Here is an 18039-nt window from a genome sequence, read left to right on the forward strand (position 1 = left end):
AAAATTTGGAGTCATCAAGGCACACTAGACAGGAGTTACAAGAAGACCTCGCTTATATGATAACATATGACTGTGAGGATAATTTTAGAACCCAGAAGACTTGGAAATTATAGTTTTTCCTCAACTTTCCAGAGGTTTGAAATACCCTGTAATGTGATATAGCTAAGGCTAAGTTTCTCTTAGAATGACATTCTGAGGCTTTGAAAATTTTCAGCACTCCCTTTCTTGACGAGTATACCTGCCACTTACCAGTGGGTCTCTGAGGGCTCTGCCAGGTTCCTGGGGAGAAGCCAGTCTCATCATTCTGTTTTGGGATCTCCTTAATATGGAGTTTTCACAGAGCCCAGCACTCACTCTTCGGAGACTCACTTGACATTTGTAAGCCAAGACCCTGTTGTGTGTCAGACAGAGGTTGTCATGGTGGCTGCTCTTCAGACTCCCTAACTTGGAAGGTTTTCTGGGTTGCAGTCAACTCACCATGTCCTGTCTTTCCTTATGCTGAGTTATGCTCTATTGTGCTACCAGACCACTCTTTGTAAAACAGAGAGGGTCGTTAATTTTCACTTTAAAGTCTCCTCTCACTCTTCTTTGCAGAGAAGGCAAAGCATGGCCTCCTTGACTCGCAGAGGCTGGCCCTGAACTTGCTTGGTGGAGTGATCTCCTGCAGTTTCCACAATGTGTCCTCACCTGGCTCTGCACTCCTCCACCTGGGGTACCTTCACACCTGGGCACAACTCTGCCTTTGCCCAGCATGCACTGCACTGGGTAAAAAAGTATGAAGTTCCCATTTATCCTTCACGTGCTGGCTGTTAAAACCCTCTCCTCACATTTCCCAGTGGACTATGTGCTCCTGTATCCCAGCATGGCGTCGTAATTCCAGTGTGTTATCAGGCACCTCTGCCTTACTGTCTCAGGTTCATGCTCCAGTTGCCCTCACTAACGGGGAACGTATGCCCAGCAGGAACCACCTGGGTGGTTTTGTTTTCTTTGTGTCTCATCTTGACATAATGTCAACGTTTTTTCCTTTTTCTTTTTTTGTTTCTTGGCATGGTCTTAGTGACTCTTTAAAGGAATGTTGGCAAATAATGGATGCAGAAAGGGCCTCCAGGAGAGATTAAATTAGAAGATCATTCTTTTCATTCTCTTCTCTTCCACCTTCAAGGGTTTAGCCACCAATATCCAGATGTGTTGAATTGCCAAAAAGTCAAAAGGGATGCTACCATAGGAACTTGCTTGACTTACATATGGTGTGGGTATTATGCCCCTAATTCTGTGCTTCTTTTATCTTGATCTCGATTAAAATGTTAGTTAACATTTTATGGGAATACTTGAGGACAGAATGCAAACATAGGTTCTTCAAGTCAAATCTCTCTCTCTGCTCCTCTTATCCAGGATCCCTTTCTGGTATCTGTACCTCTTCTTCCTGGCAGCCGTACCTGAGACCTTAATGTCATCTTTGATGATCTAGTACACTTGGAAAAATCACTGTGTCACCTTATCACAACAGCTTCCTGGTAAATTGATGATATCTGGAAAAGGTGGTGGAAATCCACAAGATACAGGACAAAGAAGTTAGCTCTTCCTAGGGGAGAAAGTTCAGAAAGGTAGGGCCTGTTAGAAACACTGAAGAACACAAGTCACCTGCTTTACGTAACCAACACTAGACCTAACTATTTTGCCTCCAGTGTGGTAGTTTTTCCAAAAGTCTTGTTTCCCCAACTAAAAATTTCAGGACATGCTTATCCTTTGTTTTGCCATGAAGTTTTTTTTTTTTTTTTTTTTTTTGAGACAGAGTCTTGCCTTGTTGCCCTGGTTAGAGTGAGTGCCGTGGTGTCAGCCTAGCTCACAGCAACCTCAAACTCCTGGGCTCAAGTGATCCTCCTGCCTCAGCCTCCCAAGTAGCTGGGACTACAAGGCATGCACCACCATGCCCGGCTAATTTTTTCTGTATATATGAGTTGGTCAATTAATTTCTTTCTATTTACAGTAGAGACAGGGTCTCGCTCTTGTTCAGGCTGGTTTTGAACTCCTGACCTCGAGCAATCCGCCCGCCTCGGCCTCCCAGAGTGGTGGGATTACAGGCGTGAGCCACTGTGCCTGGCTGCCATGAAGTTTTAAAAATTACCCATATATTAAAATTTTATACAGTGTATGATGATGCTGTGTAATAGAAATATAACATGAGCCATATATGTAATTTTAAATTTTCTAGTAACCCAGTTAAAGTAAAAAGAAACAGGTGTCATTAATTTTAATATTATAATTTTATCCCAGCATTTCTAAAATATTACCATTTTGATATTTAATCCATATAAAAATCAAAATCTTTTATATTCTTTTATTTATACTATGTCTTTGATATTTTGTTGTCTATTTTATGCTCACAGTACATCTGAATTCAGAATAGCCACATTTTAAGTGCTCAATACTCACATGTAGCTAGTAGCTACTACATTGAACAGGTCCATAAACTTACATTTTCTATAGCCTAAAAACCTCAAACTAGAAAGCCATCATTTTGGGGGGGTGAGTCATTGCATGAGGTACTGTATTTGTGACATTGAAGGGAAAAGAATGCATGATTTAAGTGTAAACTTTTCTTTGCAAATATCATGCCTTAAAATATTTGATGGTAATGTAAATTACATACTATCTAATGGCATTAATATGTGTTTAAGCACTCAAACCTGATTCTTTAGGAAGATGTAGTATTTTGGAGTATCATTTTTAATATTCTTGAGGTAGAAAATGTTATCTTTCAGAAAAGAACTCTGCTTTCTATCTCTGCCGTGGTGAGGTTGTGAAACCTGGGCAGTTCAGTGCCTGGTAGGAAGCCCCAGACTTCTGTCCTCCCTGAAGTGTGGAGGCTGAAGCATCCCATTATGGAGCAGTGTTAGGCATTTCTCCTAAGGAGGAATGGAGGCATTGGAGAGGCACTTCTGGTTCTAGAAATCTGAAATTCCACAATGTTTACTGTTTGTGTGTGATGGGGAAGGTCCTGGCCTTGGGACCGAGAGTCCCAAGGATCACCATGTGTGTGACCTTCATTAAGTCATCTAACTCCTCTGAGCTTTAGTTTCCTCATCTGCAAACTGGTGATGATGTAACCATACAGAGTTTTGGGGAGGATTAGTGAGATAATATGAGGAATGTGTGTGCAATCCAGCAAAGGTGTGTATATTGTAGGGGCTAAAATTCGACTGCATATAAACTACCTGTAATTACATATGATCTCCACAACCACTATTTGATGAGTTCCTACTCTGTACCAGGCACTATATATTGGAACCTGTCAGTAACTCTGTGATGATGATAATAGAAATTGTTACTTCTCCCATTTTCAGTTGCAGATGTGGAGATTTAGTGGTTAAGTAACCAACTTGCGCCAAGACCATGTAGCCAATAAGCAGTGGAGCCAAGATTTTTAAAAATAAGTTTTAATATGAAATTCTCAAGCATACATAGAAGTAGATGGACTAGAGTGGACACTGCATCATCTCGTTAAAACATAGATTGCTAATCCTAGCTCTCTGGGAGGCCAAGGCGGGAGGATCGTTCAAGGTCAGGAGTTTGAGACCAGCCTGAGCAAGAGCGAGACCCTGTCTCCACTAAAAATAGAAAGAAATTAATTGGCCAACTAAAAATATATAGAAAAAATTAGCCAGGCATGGTGGTGCATGCCTGCAGTCCCAGCTACTCGGGAGCCTGAGGCAGAAGGATTGCTTGAGCCCAGGAGTTCGAGGTTGCTGTGAGCTAGGCTGATACCATGGCACTCTAGCCTGGGCAACAGAGTGAGACTCCGTCTCAAAAAAAAGAAATCATCAAACAAACAAAAAACATAGATTGGTGGGTCCAGCCCCAGAGCTTCTAATTCAGTAGGTATTGGGTGAATACACATTTCTAACCAGTTCCAGGTGACACTGTGCTGCTGTTGGCTCAGGACTGAACTTAGAGAACCGCTGGACTGGTATAATGAACCCCCAGGTTCCTGTCACCACCTCCAACAATAATAAACATTTTGGGGCCCAGGATTTAAATTCTAACACCCAACACCTGCCCATAACTGGTCTCTGTGCTGCTTTTCTGGTAATGAAGTCTGTAGAAACTCTTCTATGAACCAGATATGTGCTGTGACTATTCCATCCCCGATATCTTAAAATAAGTAGCTTAAAGCAAATTGTTTTGAAATCTGGCTTTTAGAGCCTTTTAGCTTAATTACTTGACCTCTTCATTTCAGAGTTCTAGAAATAGCTTTTATTGATATAGGAAGGATTAAGAACTTCAGGTCATAATGCTAAAACAGGAAAAAAAAATGGCTGGAAAAGAGTCGGTAGTATAGATTTAAGATAGAATTATTTATACAGCTACCATGGTGCATCTTTTTCTTTTTTGATTTCATTATTTCTTTTCACATGTGAAATTGACCAGCAGAATTAGGAGCCAAGACTAGTGTGTGTGTAAGAGACACGTGCTGGACCCACCCTCTGCTCACTGTCTGATTCTCTCTGTTCCTCTTACACCCCCTCCTGGCCCATTTTGGACCCTGCCCGATGTCAGGATAGAAAGAAGACACTTTGAGCACTGTATTTGCAAAGGAGCGGTTCCCATTCCACTTACCCTTCTCCTCATGTGACTCTATGGGCACAGGGTGTGGAGTAAGTCCCCTAAATTCCTGTCTTGTCTTCCTCTCCTCATTAACATTCTCCACAGCATCCCCAGTGAGCACAGCTGACGAAATGTGTGAGCAGTTATGAGGGTTTCAGTTAATTGGTATTATTATTACTATCTTTGTTATTACCTCAATTTCCATTACTATGTTCCTCTTACGCATTTTCTAGATGCTATTGATTTGACAGTTTTTCACAGTCTTTAATCCTGTTCATTTTAGTAATAGGATAGTAATTTTGGAAAGCTGTGGTTGTTTATATAAATGACAAATACAAAACTCAGACTCTTTTTTTTCAATTATATTGATTGCTTTTGAGTTTTATTTATATGGACATGCCTTATTAAATAAAATCTTTATTCAATGATAAGTTCTCTAATTTGAGTACTTTTGAAAGTGATGTATAAAAAGGGAATTCAACATCTTATTAGTGTTTATAATATAAAAAACTGAATTCACAAGTGTGTCATTGTTGGTGTTAGCATTTTCTGAGGATAACATCACATTGCAGCGTGAGAAATATATTTAGATGTCTGAGAGTCCGATATTCTTTATGGAGTCTTCTAAACAGTCTCTAAATCAGTCTCTAAATGGTCCCCAAGTTGGCCTTTTTGGCACCAGAGACTGTTTTCATAGAAGACAATTTTTCCATACATTGGGGGAGGGGGATGGTTTTGAGATGATTCAAGTGCATTACATTTATTGTACACTTTATTTCTATTATTATTACATTGTAATATATAATGAGGTAATTATACAACTCACCATAGTTTGGGGACCCCTGCTGTCAATCATTAATTGTGTGGTTTAATGCTCAGGTTGGAGCTCATTTCTAAATTTAAGTTTAGATAAGTTTCTCTTTTTCCTTCAGTGTTTGTATTATTTAAGCATGTTGTCACTGAAAGTGCAAAATTAAAATGTAAGCATCAGTTTGGTAGGGACTGAGAGAGGAGCCTGGGTCAGGGGTCAGGAGAGTCCTCCTGGCACCCAAGGACAGTCCCTTAACTCTCATGCTCCCGAGTTTCCTTATCTATAACATGAGAAGGCTAGACCAGATAATCTCAGGTTCTCATGTTTGCACAAGCTTGTAGTGAGTGCAGAATATCAGCCTGTAAGCTGCATTATGGAATTTCTGTACCTTTTTCAGAAAGCATACTTCCAAACAGCTTCTAGCTCTTTTCCATGTTCACTAATGAGCAGTCTATAGAAGAACATGTCTATAGAAGAAAAGTCTATAGAAGAATGAGTATGGGATTATATCTTTTTTTTTTTTTTTTTTTGAGACAGAGTCTCGCTTTTTTGCCTAGGCTAGAGTGAGTGCCGTGGCGTCAGCCTAGCTCACAGCAACCTCAAACTCTTGGGCTCTAGCGATCCTCCTGCCTCAGCCTCCTGAGTAGCTGGGACTACAGGCATGCACCACCATGCCCGGCTAATTTTTTCTATATATATTAGTTGGCCAATTAATTTCTTTCTATTTATAGTAGAGACGGGGTCTTGCTCTTGCTCAGGCTGGTTTCGAACTCCTGACCTCGAGCAATCCACCCGCCTCGGCCTCCCAGAGAGCTAGGATTACAGGCGTGAGCCACCGCGCCCGGCCAGGGATTATATCTTTATTATCATCATCTCCTAGTTTTAATGTCCTGAGTTATGGGCAGAAGAACTGTTACAAGGTGATGGGAGGCCATCTTCCTGCAGCTGGAGGATGGTGTGGGATCTCTCTGTGTATCTCTCAGTACTGTGCCCCTCCTCCTGTCTGCTGGCTTCCTGAGGGCCCTTCTTACTGTGGCCTCTGTGCCAGAGGCCATGCCGTTGTGCTTTTTCTTTCCCACAGGCCGCTCATAGCCATGCTGCTGTGCCTCATCTTTCCCACAGGCTGCAGTCCAGAGGTGGCTTTGGGACATATGGGTGTCCCAGGTGAACTAATCATTGGTACCCCCTCAAATGAACACTATTCCAATATTTGTCTACATTTTAGAGGAGAGACTGAGGGCTGCATGGGTGACGATAGAACAGGGACTCCTTGTGAAGAGCCATTCCTCCCTGACTCCAGTATTGTCCACTCCTCCAGAGGAACCATGGCCCTTTGGCTGACCGCCCAGCATTCCTTAAGCATGTCCATTTGGGAGGCCTGTTGCTCACTTCTGTTCACCTTAGGTGGCGGCCATATAGATTCTCTTTTCAGAAAGATGTTCTCATAAGTGTAGTTTTCCCCATCACCCTGGATTAGCAGTGGTGCTGAAGCATCCCAGGAAGACTTGGCCTCACAGTCTCTTTATGCAACTCTGATCCAGCTATTTTGAAGTACTCGCTGCTTCCAGAACTCACCATGCTCAGGGAGGATTTATCGTGAAGCTAATGAAGCTTAAGTTTCAGGATTCCTTTCAACACTCTGGTAGGGAGTCCAACAATATCTTTTTTTTTTTCTTGAGACATGGTCTCACTCTGTCACCCAGGCTGGAGTGCAGTGGAAGTCATAGCTTGCGGCAGCCTCAAAACAAGCAATCCTCCTATTTCAGCCTCCCGAGTAGCTGGGACTACAGGCACACACCACCATGCATAGCTGATTTTTTTTCCTGGTGGAGACAGAGTCTTGCTATGTTTCCCAGGCTAGTCTCGAGCTCCTGGCCTTAAGCAGTCTTCCTGCCTCAGCTTCTCAAACTGCTGGGATTACAGGCTTGAGCCATCATGCCTGGCTTGTAGTTTTTGATTGTGTAAGTTTTAGGCCTTACAAAATCTTGTTTCATCTATGAGCATGTTCCCTGGTGGTCTTTGTTGTCTCTGTAGGGGATCCTCAATTCACCCTGAATCCTGGCTGACTTATTCATCTTCTAGACTCAGCTCCAGCAACCTCTTTTAAGAAACACACAACATTGTTAGGTTCCTTCACTTATCCAACACATAGTTACTGAGTACTACATGATGCCAGGTGCTATTCTAGGTGCTAGAAAAAGCAGTGCATAAAACAGGGATGTTGTTACTCTTATAATCTACCTGGGTGGAGGTTAGGTTTATTCTAGTGGGTTACATGTCACTCCTGGGTTCCCCTCTGCTGTCATTGATTCTGCTTCGATTTTTCACACATCTGCCTTCCCTTTGACTGTGAGCTCTTTGGGACAAAGACTGTGTCCTTTCTATCTTGGTGTCCCAAAGACCTGGGACAGCATGTAGGGACTGGCTCAGTAAATACCTGTGGAGAGAAGGAACATGTAACTGCTAAAAGCAATTGTACACGAGGAAGGGAGGCAGCTTTTAATTTCCTGTTCCCACCCTACTTATAGGAAAATGAGGATCCTTCCTGCAAAATTGACAACTTTAGGCCGGGCGCTGTGGCTCACGCCTGTAATCCTAGCTCTTGGGAGGCCGAGGCGGGCGGATTGCTCAACGTCAGGAGTTCGAAACCAGCCTGAGCAAGAGTGAGACCCCGTCTCTACTATAAATAGAAAGAAATGAATTGGCCAACTGATATATATATAAAAAATTAGCCGGGCATGGTGGCGCATGCCTGTAGTCCCAGCTACCCGGGAGGCTGAGGCAGAAGGATCACTCGAGCCCAGGAGTTTGAGGTTGCTGTGAGCTAGGCTGACGCCACGGCACTCACTCTAGCCTGGGCAACAAAGCGAGACTCTGTCTCAAAAAAAAAAAAAAAAAAAAAAAAATTGACAACTTTAAGAAATCCTTGGTGGGAGTATGTAGTGAGAGTCGTGTGCAAGAGGGCAGTGCAGGAAGGCTCGTGTAGCTCACGCTTGTTAGCACATGGCCTCAGAAGCCCCTTCCTTGTTGCAGGCTGCCCTGCCCCCATCCCCAGTGACAGTGGTGGTGTTCCTGTTGGCAACATTAAGAAGCACCTTGAAAATGGACTAGGTTTTTGAAGGATTTTTATCTCAATCTATCAAGTAGCTTTTATAGCCATGCAGATAAGTCAAGGAAGTCCTAAATTCTTAATAGGCAGAAACGATGAATTTCTCTTTTCTTAAAATAGAGTGCTCCAAGAGTTACCATTTCCTTAGTTTGCTATTTCAAGAAATGGCATTCAGGATTTCAGTTCGTGTTAACATTTGATCACCAGAGACACAAGGGCAAGAAATGACTAGAAAGTTCACCAGAAGCTATCATGTCTGGAGGAGGAGCAATGAAATTATTCTTTGCTCTTTTGTGCTTAGCTCTTCTCATGGTTTTCGAGGCTTTGTGCTTGTTTGAGCAAATGGAACTCATTTTGTGGGCCAGTGCTCTCCAGGTCTGTTGGATTCCGGAGGAATCTCATTTTCCTGGCTCTGAGAAGATTCTCTGCTTCTGATTGCCTTTTGATCTGGAATTTTAATTTGCATGATGTTGGGCTGCCAGACCCACAGCAGTAGATACTGTGAGAGGGGGAGGGAGTTCAGAAAGCCTACAGGAGAGGTTAATGGGTAGGGCAGTGTGGGATCCTGCTCTCTGGCACCCATGAAAGCTGTGGGGGAGCATGATCACTGGAGGTTCTCAGTTCTGCCAGCTGCCATGCTCAGTGGGTGGAGAGTGGCCAGGTACCCATATCAGGGGCTAACCAGTGCCCATGTTGTCCCTTGAGATGAGGAGCTCTTTCTCCCCGGCCATTCTGATCAAAGGGCCCTTGCCCCAGGCCATTCCTGGAGTCTCCTCCTTGGAAGCCAAGGTTTTGCATCTTTGTTATGAAACCTGTCTGTGGGTCCTGGGCCTCCCAGGCTTGCTAGCTGAGCTTGCCTTCGTCTTTTCACCTGGGTAAGTGCCACATAACCTCCTATGAGCAGTGTCTACCTTCTCTCTCCTTTCTGCTGCTGTCAGGGAGCTGCCCCAGTGGAGTGGGTCAGAAATGCTTCTTTGGACACGTGGTGCGCACAACCCAACTGTGGTTCTCAGTCCTCCCTGACACGACTGCAGCAATACTCAATACAGCCAATGATATAAGCAGCTCTTTGCATTTTCTTCGGGTTCAAGGATTTCTTGAATTTCAATGTCATCTCTGTTATACAGTTTTCTCTGTGTTGGGTCATTATTCATTATTTTCTCTTTGTGCCTGTCCCTGTCATTGTTGTCTGTTGTTTCTTGTGTTCCTGAAGGGTTTTTATAAACAGATTGGTAAAATTGAAAATGGAGTGTTCACTCAAAAAAAAAAAAAAACTTGTCATGCAAGCAATATATGTAACAGTAATAATAGCTGCATTTATTATGTGCTTGCGGTTTGCCGGGCTATGCCTTGTATGTGCATTAACTCAGTTGAGCTCAACTGCATGTTGACTGCACAGCTTGGCTTGCTGGACCATTGTCCTGTCCTGCCTTCCATTGGGTCCACGTTCTTGTGGTACACATGGCCCTCTCTGGGCAGGTTTTTTGACTTATGGAATTTGGGGGGACCTTCTTTAAGGAAAATAATTCAAAATTTGGAAAACAAAGTAGGGCATGAAAGTATTTATTTACAATTTGAGAAGAAATCACAACAAATTACAAATTTTAAAAAGCTAACCCAAACCATAAATACCAGAAATCCAGGGATACAACAAATTTTTGTCACTTTTCCCCCTGCATTTTTGGCTTTATATTCTTTTATCACCTGTTCATAAGATCATGATTTTCTAAATCACAAGAACAGATCATTAGTCTTTTCTTTGACATGATTAGTCAAAATTTTTGTATTTTATTTGTATTTTATTATTGAGAGTTTAGGATAGTTCTAATTTCACATCTGGCAATGTCACAGGAATTTTTAGGATTGGAAAAACTTCTATTAGGTTCCTTTTGTATGATGTTAAGGCATTATTGATTTGTGCAAGGACTAATCTTATATGCCCCCACATAACTCTGGGGCCATGCACCTTAAGTGCAAGTGAGGGCCATGAGCTCTGTGAGCCTCATGGTAAATGTGTCTCAGGGTCCTGGGCTGGATGCCAAGGAGACACAGGTCTAACAAGACCTTGCCCTGCCCCGATGCACTGATAGTGGGGAGGAGATGAGTGTTCACAGGTCACTGCAACCCAAGGCTGAATGAGATGCATCCCAAGGACTGCTACTAACTAAGGATGCTGCAGCAAGAGAGGGAAAGGCTCCCTGTTAGTAGGTTGAGGGCTGTGGTGCCCAGTTATGTGGCAACGAACTGTAGACTCTGTGGCTAGAGCAGCTCTGCTCTAACTTTTTTGTGCCATATTTGCTTTGTGCATATGGTTTGTTTTCAGAGGAAGGATTCTGCTGCTATTAGCCTGATGTGCTGTAGGACTGGGACAGGTGTAGAGTTGAGAGGGGCATGTCGTCCCCATAGACAAGGTGACAGGAGCAGGGTCAGGTCAGGAGCAGTGAGCACAGCATTGCCTCGGAGCTGGGCCCAGGAGCTTAGCAATGTGCTGCTAGAACCCTTGCATCTGCCTTTGCCCTTCTAAAGAATTCTCACTCTTGATGCCCTTGAAGGCTCCCTTCCTTCGTGAAGTGAGGAAGCTTCACAGTCCAGGCAGGGCATTTGGCCCCACCTCAGCTCTGCACATAACTTCATATTGAGTTAAATGTTTGCAAGCCTGGCTCTCCCACTAGCCCGGGCTTCTGAAACTCTGTTGCACATGGCCATTTTCCATGGAATTACAACCCTCCTCCCAAAACCATGTATAGAATTATAGAAAGTAATGTGGACATACATTTTTCAGGGGAAGAAAACCTAGGTTCTTAAAGGGGTCTGTCACCTTGAGAAGGTTGTTAGAAAGTTCAGCACTAGACGTGTCCCTTGTTCCTCACTGAATCTAAATATTCTAACACAGTTCCTGAGGCATCATTATTGACCAAGGGTTCTTCACAATCCCCTGGAGAACTTATCCAACCACAGGTAGCCCATCCCAGCCCATGCAGTTTCTGACTCAGCTCTGGGCGAGGGCCAGAGGAATTTACATTTGTAACCAGTTCCCAGGTGAAGCCAAACCACCTGTTCCTGAGAACCCACTCTTCGAACCACTAAAGTAGACTGTGTGTGGACTGAAAGTACATGGCCCTCTCCCTTTCTGATTTCACAAGCGACCTCAGGAGTTAGCCAGCCCCTGCCATGCTTAGGGAAACACAGCACGTGGTGGTTCTGGTGGCCTAGGAGCAACTCCACCCACTACTGTGGTCAATTTGGGTCATTCTGGCTTTCTTTTAAAGATAGGAAATTAAGAATCCCCCCCCCCCCCAGCTCTGTCACTGGGGGAAGGGTTGAATTTCAGCATGCTGCAATGGCTTTAAACCAGTCTGTGCGCCAGATCTGTGCCTGGCCTTCTGCACCAGGAGTGGGGGCCTGGCAGTCTGGTAATAATAAACCTATGTCATTTTGCTGTTAGTGTGATGTTCCTACCACCAGTCATGCTGCGGGCTAGTCTATTCCCTACCCTAGAGGGCTGTCCCCGCCTTCCAGCACCTGGAAAAGCTTAGTGGAGCTGAAGAACAGTGAACAGCTGTAACCAGTGACTCATCAGTTTCAGGAGTAGAAAATATGTGATTGTACTCTGAACCACACTTTAGTAGATACAGTGGTGTGACTTCCCACAAACCCACCTCCAAGTCTCTCAAGCCCCTCCCTTATGCTATTTATTCTTGTATCTTCTTTTCCTTCTTTTTCTCCTGTCCCCTTCCCTCCCCTCCCTTTCTCTCCTTCCCCCCCTCCTCCTCTCTCTGACAGAGTCTGAATCTTGTCGCCCCAGCTAGAGTACAGTGGCATCATCATAGCTCACTGCAACCTCAAACTCCTGGGCTCAAGCAATCATCTTGCCTCAGCCTGCCTAGTGTATGGGACTACAGGTGCAAGCCACCATGCCTGGCTGATTTTTTTATTTTTTGTTGAAACAGGGTCTTGCTCTTCCTCAGGTTGGTCTCTAACCAACAACCACCTCAAGCGACTCTTCCACCTCAGCCTTCCAGAGTGTTAGGATTATAGGCGTGAGTCACCTCACTCAGCCTGTCTTCTTTTTCTGTCTTCGTTTTCCTCCCTGTGTTGCCCTCTGTCCCTGCTTCCCCACCCAGGAGTCTGTCTCTTTCTCCTCCTGCTCCCCTGCATCTCCTCTGGTCCCCTTCTGGTCCCCTCTCCCTTGGGTCCCTCACCACTCTCCCTTCTCCAGCCTTTCTCCTATGGTAGTTTCTTCCTTTCCTCCCTCAAAGGCCATGTGTAGAAGGGAGGCTTTGTGCCAGGTATTTGGGTTTGATACAAGAGCTTTTTGACTTGTTCTTTTTTTTTTTTTTTTTTGAGACAGAGTCTCGCTTTGTTGCCCAGGCTAGAGTGAGTGCCGTGGCGTCAGCCTAGCTCACAGCAACCTCAAACTCCTGGGCTCGAGTGATCCTTCTGCCTCAGCCTCCCGGGTAGCTGGGACTACAGGCATGCGCCACCATGCCCGGCTAATTTTTTTTATATATATATCAGTTGGCCAATTAATTTCTTTCTATTTATAGTAGAGACGGGGTCTCGCTCTTGCTCAGGCTGGTTTCGAACTCCTGACCTTGAGCAATGCGCCCGCCTCGGCCTCCCAAGAGCTAGGATTACAGGCGTGAACAAGGATTGACTTGTTCTTAATTTAGGCAGCAGGTGAGCCACTCCCAGGTGACTTCTTTTCCCTGGAGTCATTCTTGTCTTGGAAGTGTTACCTACAGCTGCTAAAGACTTCTGCCCAATCAGGTAGCTAGGATTTCCTTCATTAAGTGACCTTTGTTAGGTGTTGTACAAGTTTCATATTCTCACAGTCCTTGATACTTGTTAACCCTCTATGAGCATCAATTCTGTGGGCTTTCCCGGTTAACATGCATCATCCATCTTTAACAGAAATGCTGTCTTAGTAGCTCTCTTTCACACTTACTGAGATTGAGAGTTGGTGAGTGCAGACTGTTAGAAGGGCAGCCCAGGATGGGAGAAGAGTTTTGCTGGGCAGAAGACTGTGTCCCGATCCGGTCCTGCTGGACGCCTCGGGCAATCAGCTCGCCCTGCGATCCTCAATATCCAGCCTTAGTTGTTGAGTGGATTAAGTTGTTTAGTGAAAACACCTTGAAAGTTGCACTTTGACACACAAAAGCAAGTTAATACTAACATCCACAACATTACATTCTGTCATGGGATACCTCCAAGATAGCCTTTAGGGGAAAACAGTGATTTATCTAATTTATCCTCAGTGTGCTAAATAGACAAAAACTGACCTATGAATATTTTTATTATTAAACCTTTTAAGCAACCAAGTTTAGTCAAATAGATGAGAAATAATCATTAAATACATTTAAGTGTTATAAACATGTTGTCTGTATCAGCCCAGAGACAGGAATTGAACATGGAAAATTAACATAAAGAATTATTAAGTTGGTGAAAGGGGGTTAATTGCTGGGGGCTAAAGACAACTTTAAAGTACAAGTCAGCAGACTATGTCTTTGGGCCAAATCTGGCTGTTGCTTGTTTCTGTGACTAAAGTTTTATTGTAACCTTGCCATGCCCATTTGGTTACTTTCAGGCCTGGCTGGAGAGTGTGGTTGTGGCTTCATGGGATGGGTGAAGCTTGCTGAGGGTGCCACAGGCTGGAGCAGGTGGTCAGGGAACCACCCAAGGGGTAGCAGTGGGGCTTCCTGAAGGGTGTGCCCCTGGATCTCCCGGAGAAGGCCCTCCTGCTGCCATGCGGTAGGAGCAAAATTGAGAAAAACTCCAAACCAAAAAACACAGGCACCTCAGAAAGCCGTTTCTCAGCAGCACCCTCCACTGTCAGGGCTCACCTTGTGTCTCTGCCTTGGGACAAACAGTCTGAAGGAGCATGGACCTTACTTGGAGGGAATGGAGCTGAGTGCCCTCAGGAAGGGGAAGGAGGATGGGTCCAGCTGAGCGGTCAGCCCTGCCCAGCACATGCCTATGCCTGTGCCCAGGCTGTCACAAAGGAACAGAGCCTCCCTGCCCCTGCTAATGTGGCAGACACCATGTAAGCCAGGGGAGAATGAGGTGTCTATCTCATTCTGCAGTATTTGTCCATCTGACCTCTTTATAATGGGATTTATGAAAGCTGTGTGCATATTTGGATTTTATTAGGAATATGGGCATGGTTCCTAAGGAAAATGTTGTTAATCATCCATTCATTTTGCCAGTAAGCATTTATTCACTGGTTCCCACATGCAGTGTGACAAACAGAAATAAAGGAGTGAATCACTTTTTAAAAATTGAATTAAAATATTTTGGAAATATTTTTATTTTCTGGGGCAATTCTTTAAAAATAATTACTTTGTATAAATCTCCTTTTGCCTTTTGTGAATGTAGAAACATTTTAACATTACAAATGTTTTATAGGAATTACCTACACTTTCACTATTAAATATTAGCCTTTCACTATATAGCTTTAATTTTTTTTGATTTTTGCATATTTGTAGTTCCTGTCTGTAGCACATATTTTACTTAATTATGATAATTGTGCACTTGTTTAGGTATTGCTTTTTTTCGTAGCATGTCAAAACATCTTTGTAGAGTCCAGTTAAATCAAGTCATTGAAGTTAAATATGAGCATTTATACACACATTAGAGTTAGCTGACTTCCGCATCAGACAACTCCAGAATCTCAGTGGCTGAACACAGTAGATGTTTCAGTTCTTACTCATGGGTATTTCATGCCTGTTTTAAGCAGGCAGCATTCTGCGGAGTAATTAGGGATTCAGACTCCTTCTGTCTTAGGGCTCCATCCTCTCCTCAGGCTTCCCAGTCCACTGCTGGGTCCTGTGTGCATGGCTGGCAGAGGGACATAGCGGGAGAGAACACGCGGAAGTAGGGGGAGGGTCAGGTGAGGCATTGGCTACCTCCTTTCTGCTCAAATTCCATTGGTTAGAAGACAGTCACTGAACCACAGGGAGGTGGGCAAATGGTGTCTACCTGTACTGGGAAGAAAAGGAGACAGGTTTTGGGAACATATAGCAGCCTTAGTTGCAGTTGCCAATTTAGATGCCACATACCAGATGTCTTTAATATAGGTCCTATATATAAATTGTCATTTTAAATATATATAGCATTTATTGAGATTATATATGTTAGATGATTTTTTAATTAATAGTTTCAAAAATAATCTTGTAGCAACTATTGATATAATGGTCTTAGTTACTTCTGATAACATCATATATACACACACACGCACACACATCCTATATATTTTGGCATTTGGCATACTGTACTATAGTTGAATATGTATCTTTATTCTCAACCTAGCCCAGTTGGTGCTTTGCATTCGTAAAGTGATCCATAAACATGGTGGAAATGATGGACAATAGATAAAAGAGATTTTAACTGAAAAGACTAACTTTGAAAATAGCTAGAAAAGGCATGTTCTTTTTTCTTTGACTACTTCCTACCTTTTTCTTTTACTCAATGTCTGTTAGTGATGGACACCCCCCGGCCCCTAGAGTTCACCTAGAAGCGCAGGTTAAGTAGTACCTTTTCTCCTCTCCCATGCTTGCCTGATTTTGGCCCATCGCATTCTTTTTCTATGTTTAGATATCTACACTACATATGTAAGTGTATATATTTTGGTATAGACAGGGATATTTTGAGACTCAGAGAAGGGTTCTGTGGAACCTTATATGACATAATGTGTCGCGCCCGCCTCGCCAGCAAGGAAGACGCGGCAACCGGAGTTCTTCTGACAGTGCTTTAATGGGGTTCCCTTTAGACTTACATGATACGGAAGACCCTGAGCACAAGCTCTCACACACTTATATACTCTAAGGAAGGAGGGAAGTGATGGGGATAGGTTAAAAGCGCGCGAGGGTTATTACTGATAGGCCAAGCTAAGATCCTTCATATGCATACTTATAGAACAGGCCAGGACTTACTCTGCGCATGCGCTGAACTTGTTTACTACAGGCGGGCCACCGGAAATCGGCGCCATCTTGTAATGGCGTTGTCACCGCGCCCCACAATAATGAGTACTGTGGATGCATTTAGGCCCTGGGCCAAGAAGGAATGGTATCATGGCTGGAGCTGTTCTGGGCTTCCAGGCTTACCTGCCAGGCCATGGCTGAGTCCCTAATCAGGGTACCTCAGGCAGACCCTAAACCTTTGAAGGGGACAGATATAGTCAGGGGTGACCAGAGAAATGACTGGAAGCTCTGCCAGAATGCAGAGCTTCTTTGTGCTTAAATAATTGAACATGTATCACTCTGAATAGACAAGTTACCATGAAGCATCTTTTGTCCCTTTGAAAACAAATTTTATTTGTATTTCTATATGTTTTTGATAGCAAAACTAGCATACTGTAATTATAGAAAATGCAAAACGCAGAATAGAATGTATTAAGCTCTTTTATCTTAGGAAATGGCATTTGTTTATAAGAATGTCTCACTTACCTTTTTGCCTTCCAGGCAAAGCCAAAGCTAATTGAACCACTAGACTATGAAAATGTCATTGTCCAGAAGAAGACTCAGATCCTGAATGACTGCTTAAGGGAGATGCTGCTCTTCCCTTATGATGACTTTCAGGTAAATAACTTTACATTTCTGTCAATAGAACCATGTACTTGGTCTTCACCAGTAAATATTTTTCTATTTATTGTTTGGTTAATATATGATTTTTAAAAGATGAAAATAAGATGTTATTTAAGAGAGAAAAGTTATGTCATATTCTTCCAAGCATTTCTTCATGAATTGATAATTTTTAATGATATTAACTTTGCATATTAATTATATATGTTCAAAAATGTGTATATGTGTTTTATTGAGAATAAAAAAGTACTACACTCTGGACTGATTTAGTGGGTACAGTTGCCTCCTATGTTGTAGGAGTTTTGTTTAGATTTAAATTTTGAGGTAGATATATTGGCCGTACACCTTAGGGTCTTAAGGCTGGGTTTCATTGGGGAGCAGTGGAGGTTTTTGTTGTGTAGTCTTTTAGGATGGTACTTTGGGAGCCTGCCCTGAGAGGCCATGAACTGTGTGTGGGCTCTCAGTGAAGGGTTTTCCAGGAGTGTCATGATATCACTCTAGTATAAAGTAGGTACTCTTCCTTGGAGGAAACATGGAGGACTCAGCACAACTCCTTCTGTGAGCTGTTCTCCAGATTGAAACTTTAAGTCTTTCAGGCTGTGGCCTGTGACTAAGTAACCAACAAGAAGCTTTGAGGCTATTGAGAAGTGAGAATAACATTCTTCCTCCAGGAAATCCAGTGGTGATAGATGCCTGGCAACTTAGAGTCACCTTGGTCTATTTGGAGGTTTGGCTTACTTCCTTTGGTCTCCTGGGACCAATCCTGTCTCTTCCATCTTCTCTACCTCAGTGTTCTTACCTGGACACTTCTCTGCGTGATGCTGTTTCCATCCAAGCTCTATCTTCTGTGAACTGATCTACCTTATTTTTTAAGCTTCACTGATTCTTTCTTATTTAATTCAAAAAGTATTACATACTTGTACAGAAAAATAAAT

At 43.3% G+C, this 18039-nt stretch overlaps 1 protein-coding gene across 25 annotated transcripts in view; it reads left to right on the forward strand.

Moving 5' to 3' along the window:
* Nucleotides 1-18039, forward strand: part of DOCK9 (dedicator of cytokinesis 9) — a 272799-nt gene that overhangs the window by 105609 nt on the left and 149151 nt on the right. For all 25 annotated transcript variants that reach the window (XM_076009317.1, XM_012755876.3, XM_076009325.1 and 22 more), the window contains exon 2: nucleotides 16985-17101. In XM_076009317.1, the coding sequence (XP_075865432.1) occupies nucleotides 16985-17101 (117 nt within the window). The remainder of the gene's footprint in view (nucleotides 1-16984; nucleotides 17102-18039) is intronic.

The sequence above is a fragment of the Microcebus murinus genome, chromosome 13 (assembly GCF_040939455.1).
Source record: "Microcebus murinus isolate Inina chromosome 13, M.murinus_Inina_mat1.0, whole genome shotgun sequence".
NCBI classification, from domain to species: Eukaryota; Metazoa; Chordata; class Mammalia; order Primates; family Cheirogaleidae; genus Microcebus; species Microcebus murinus.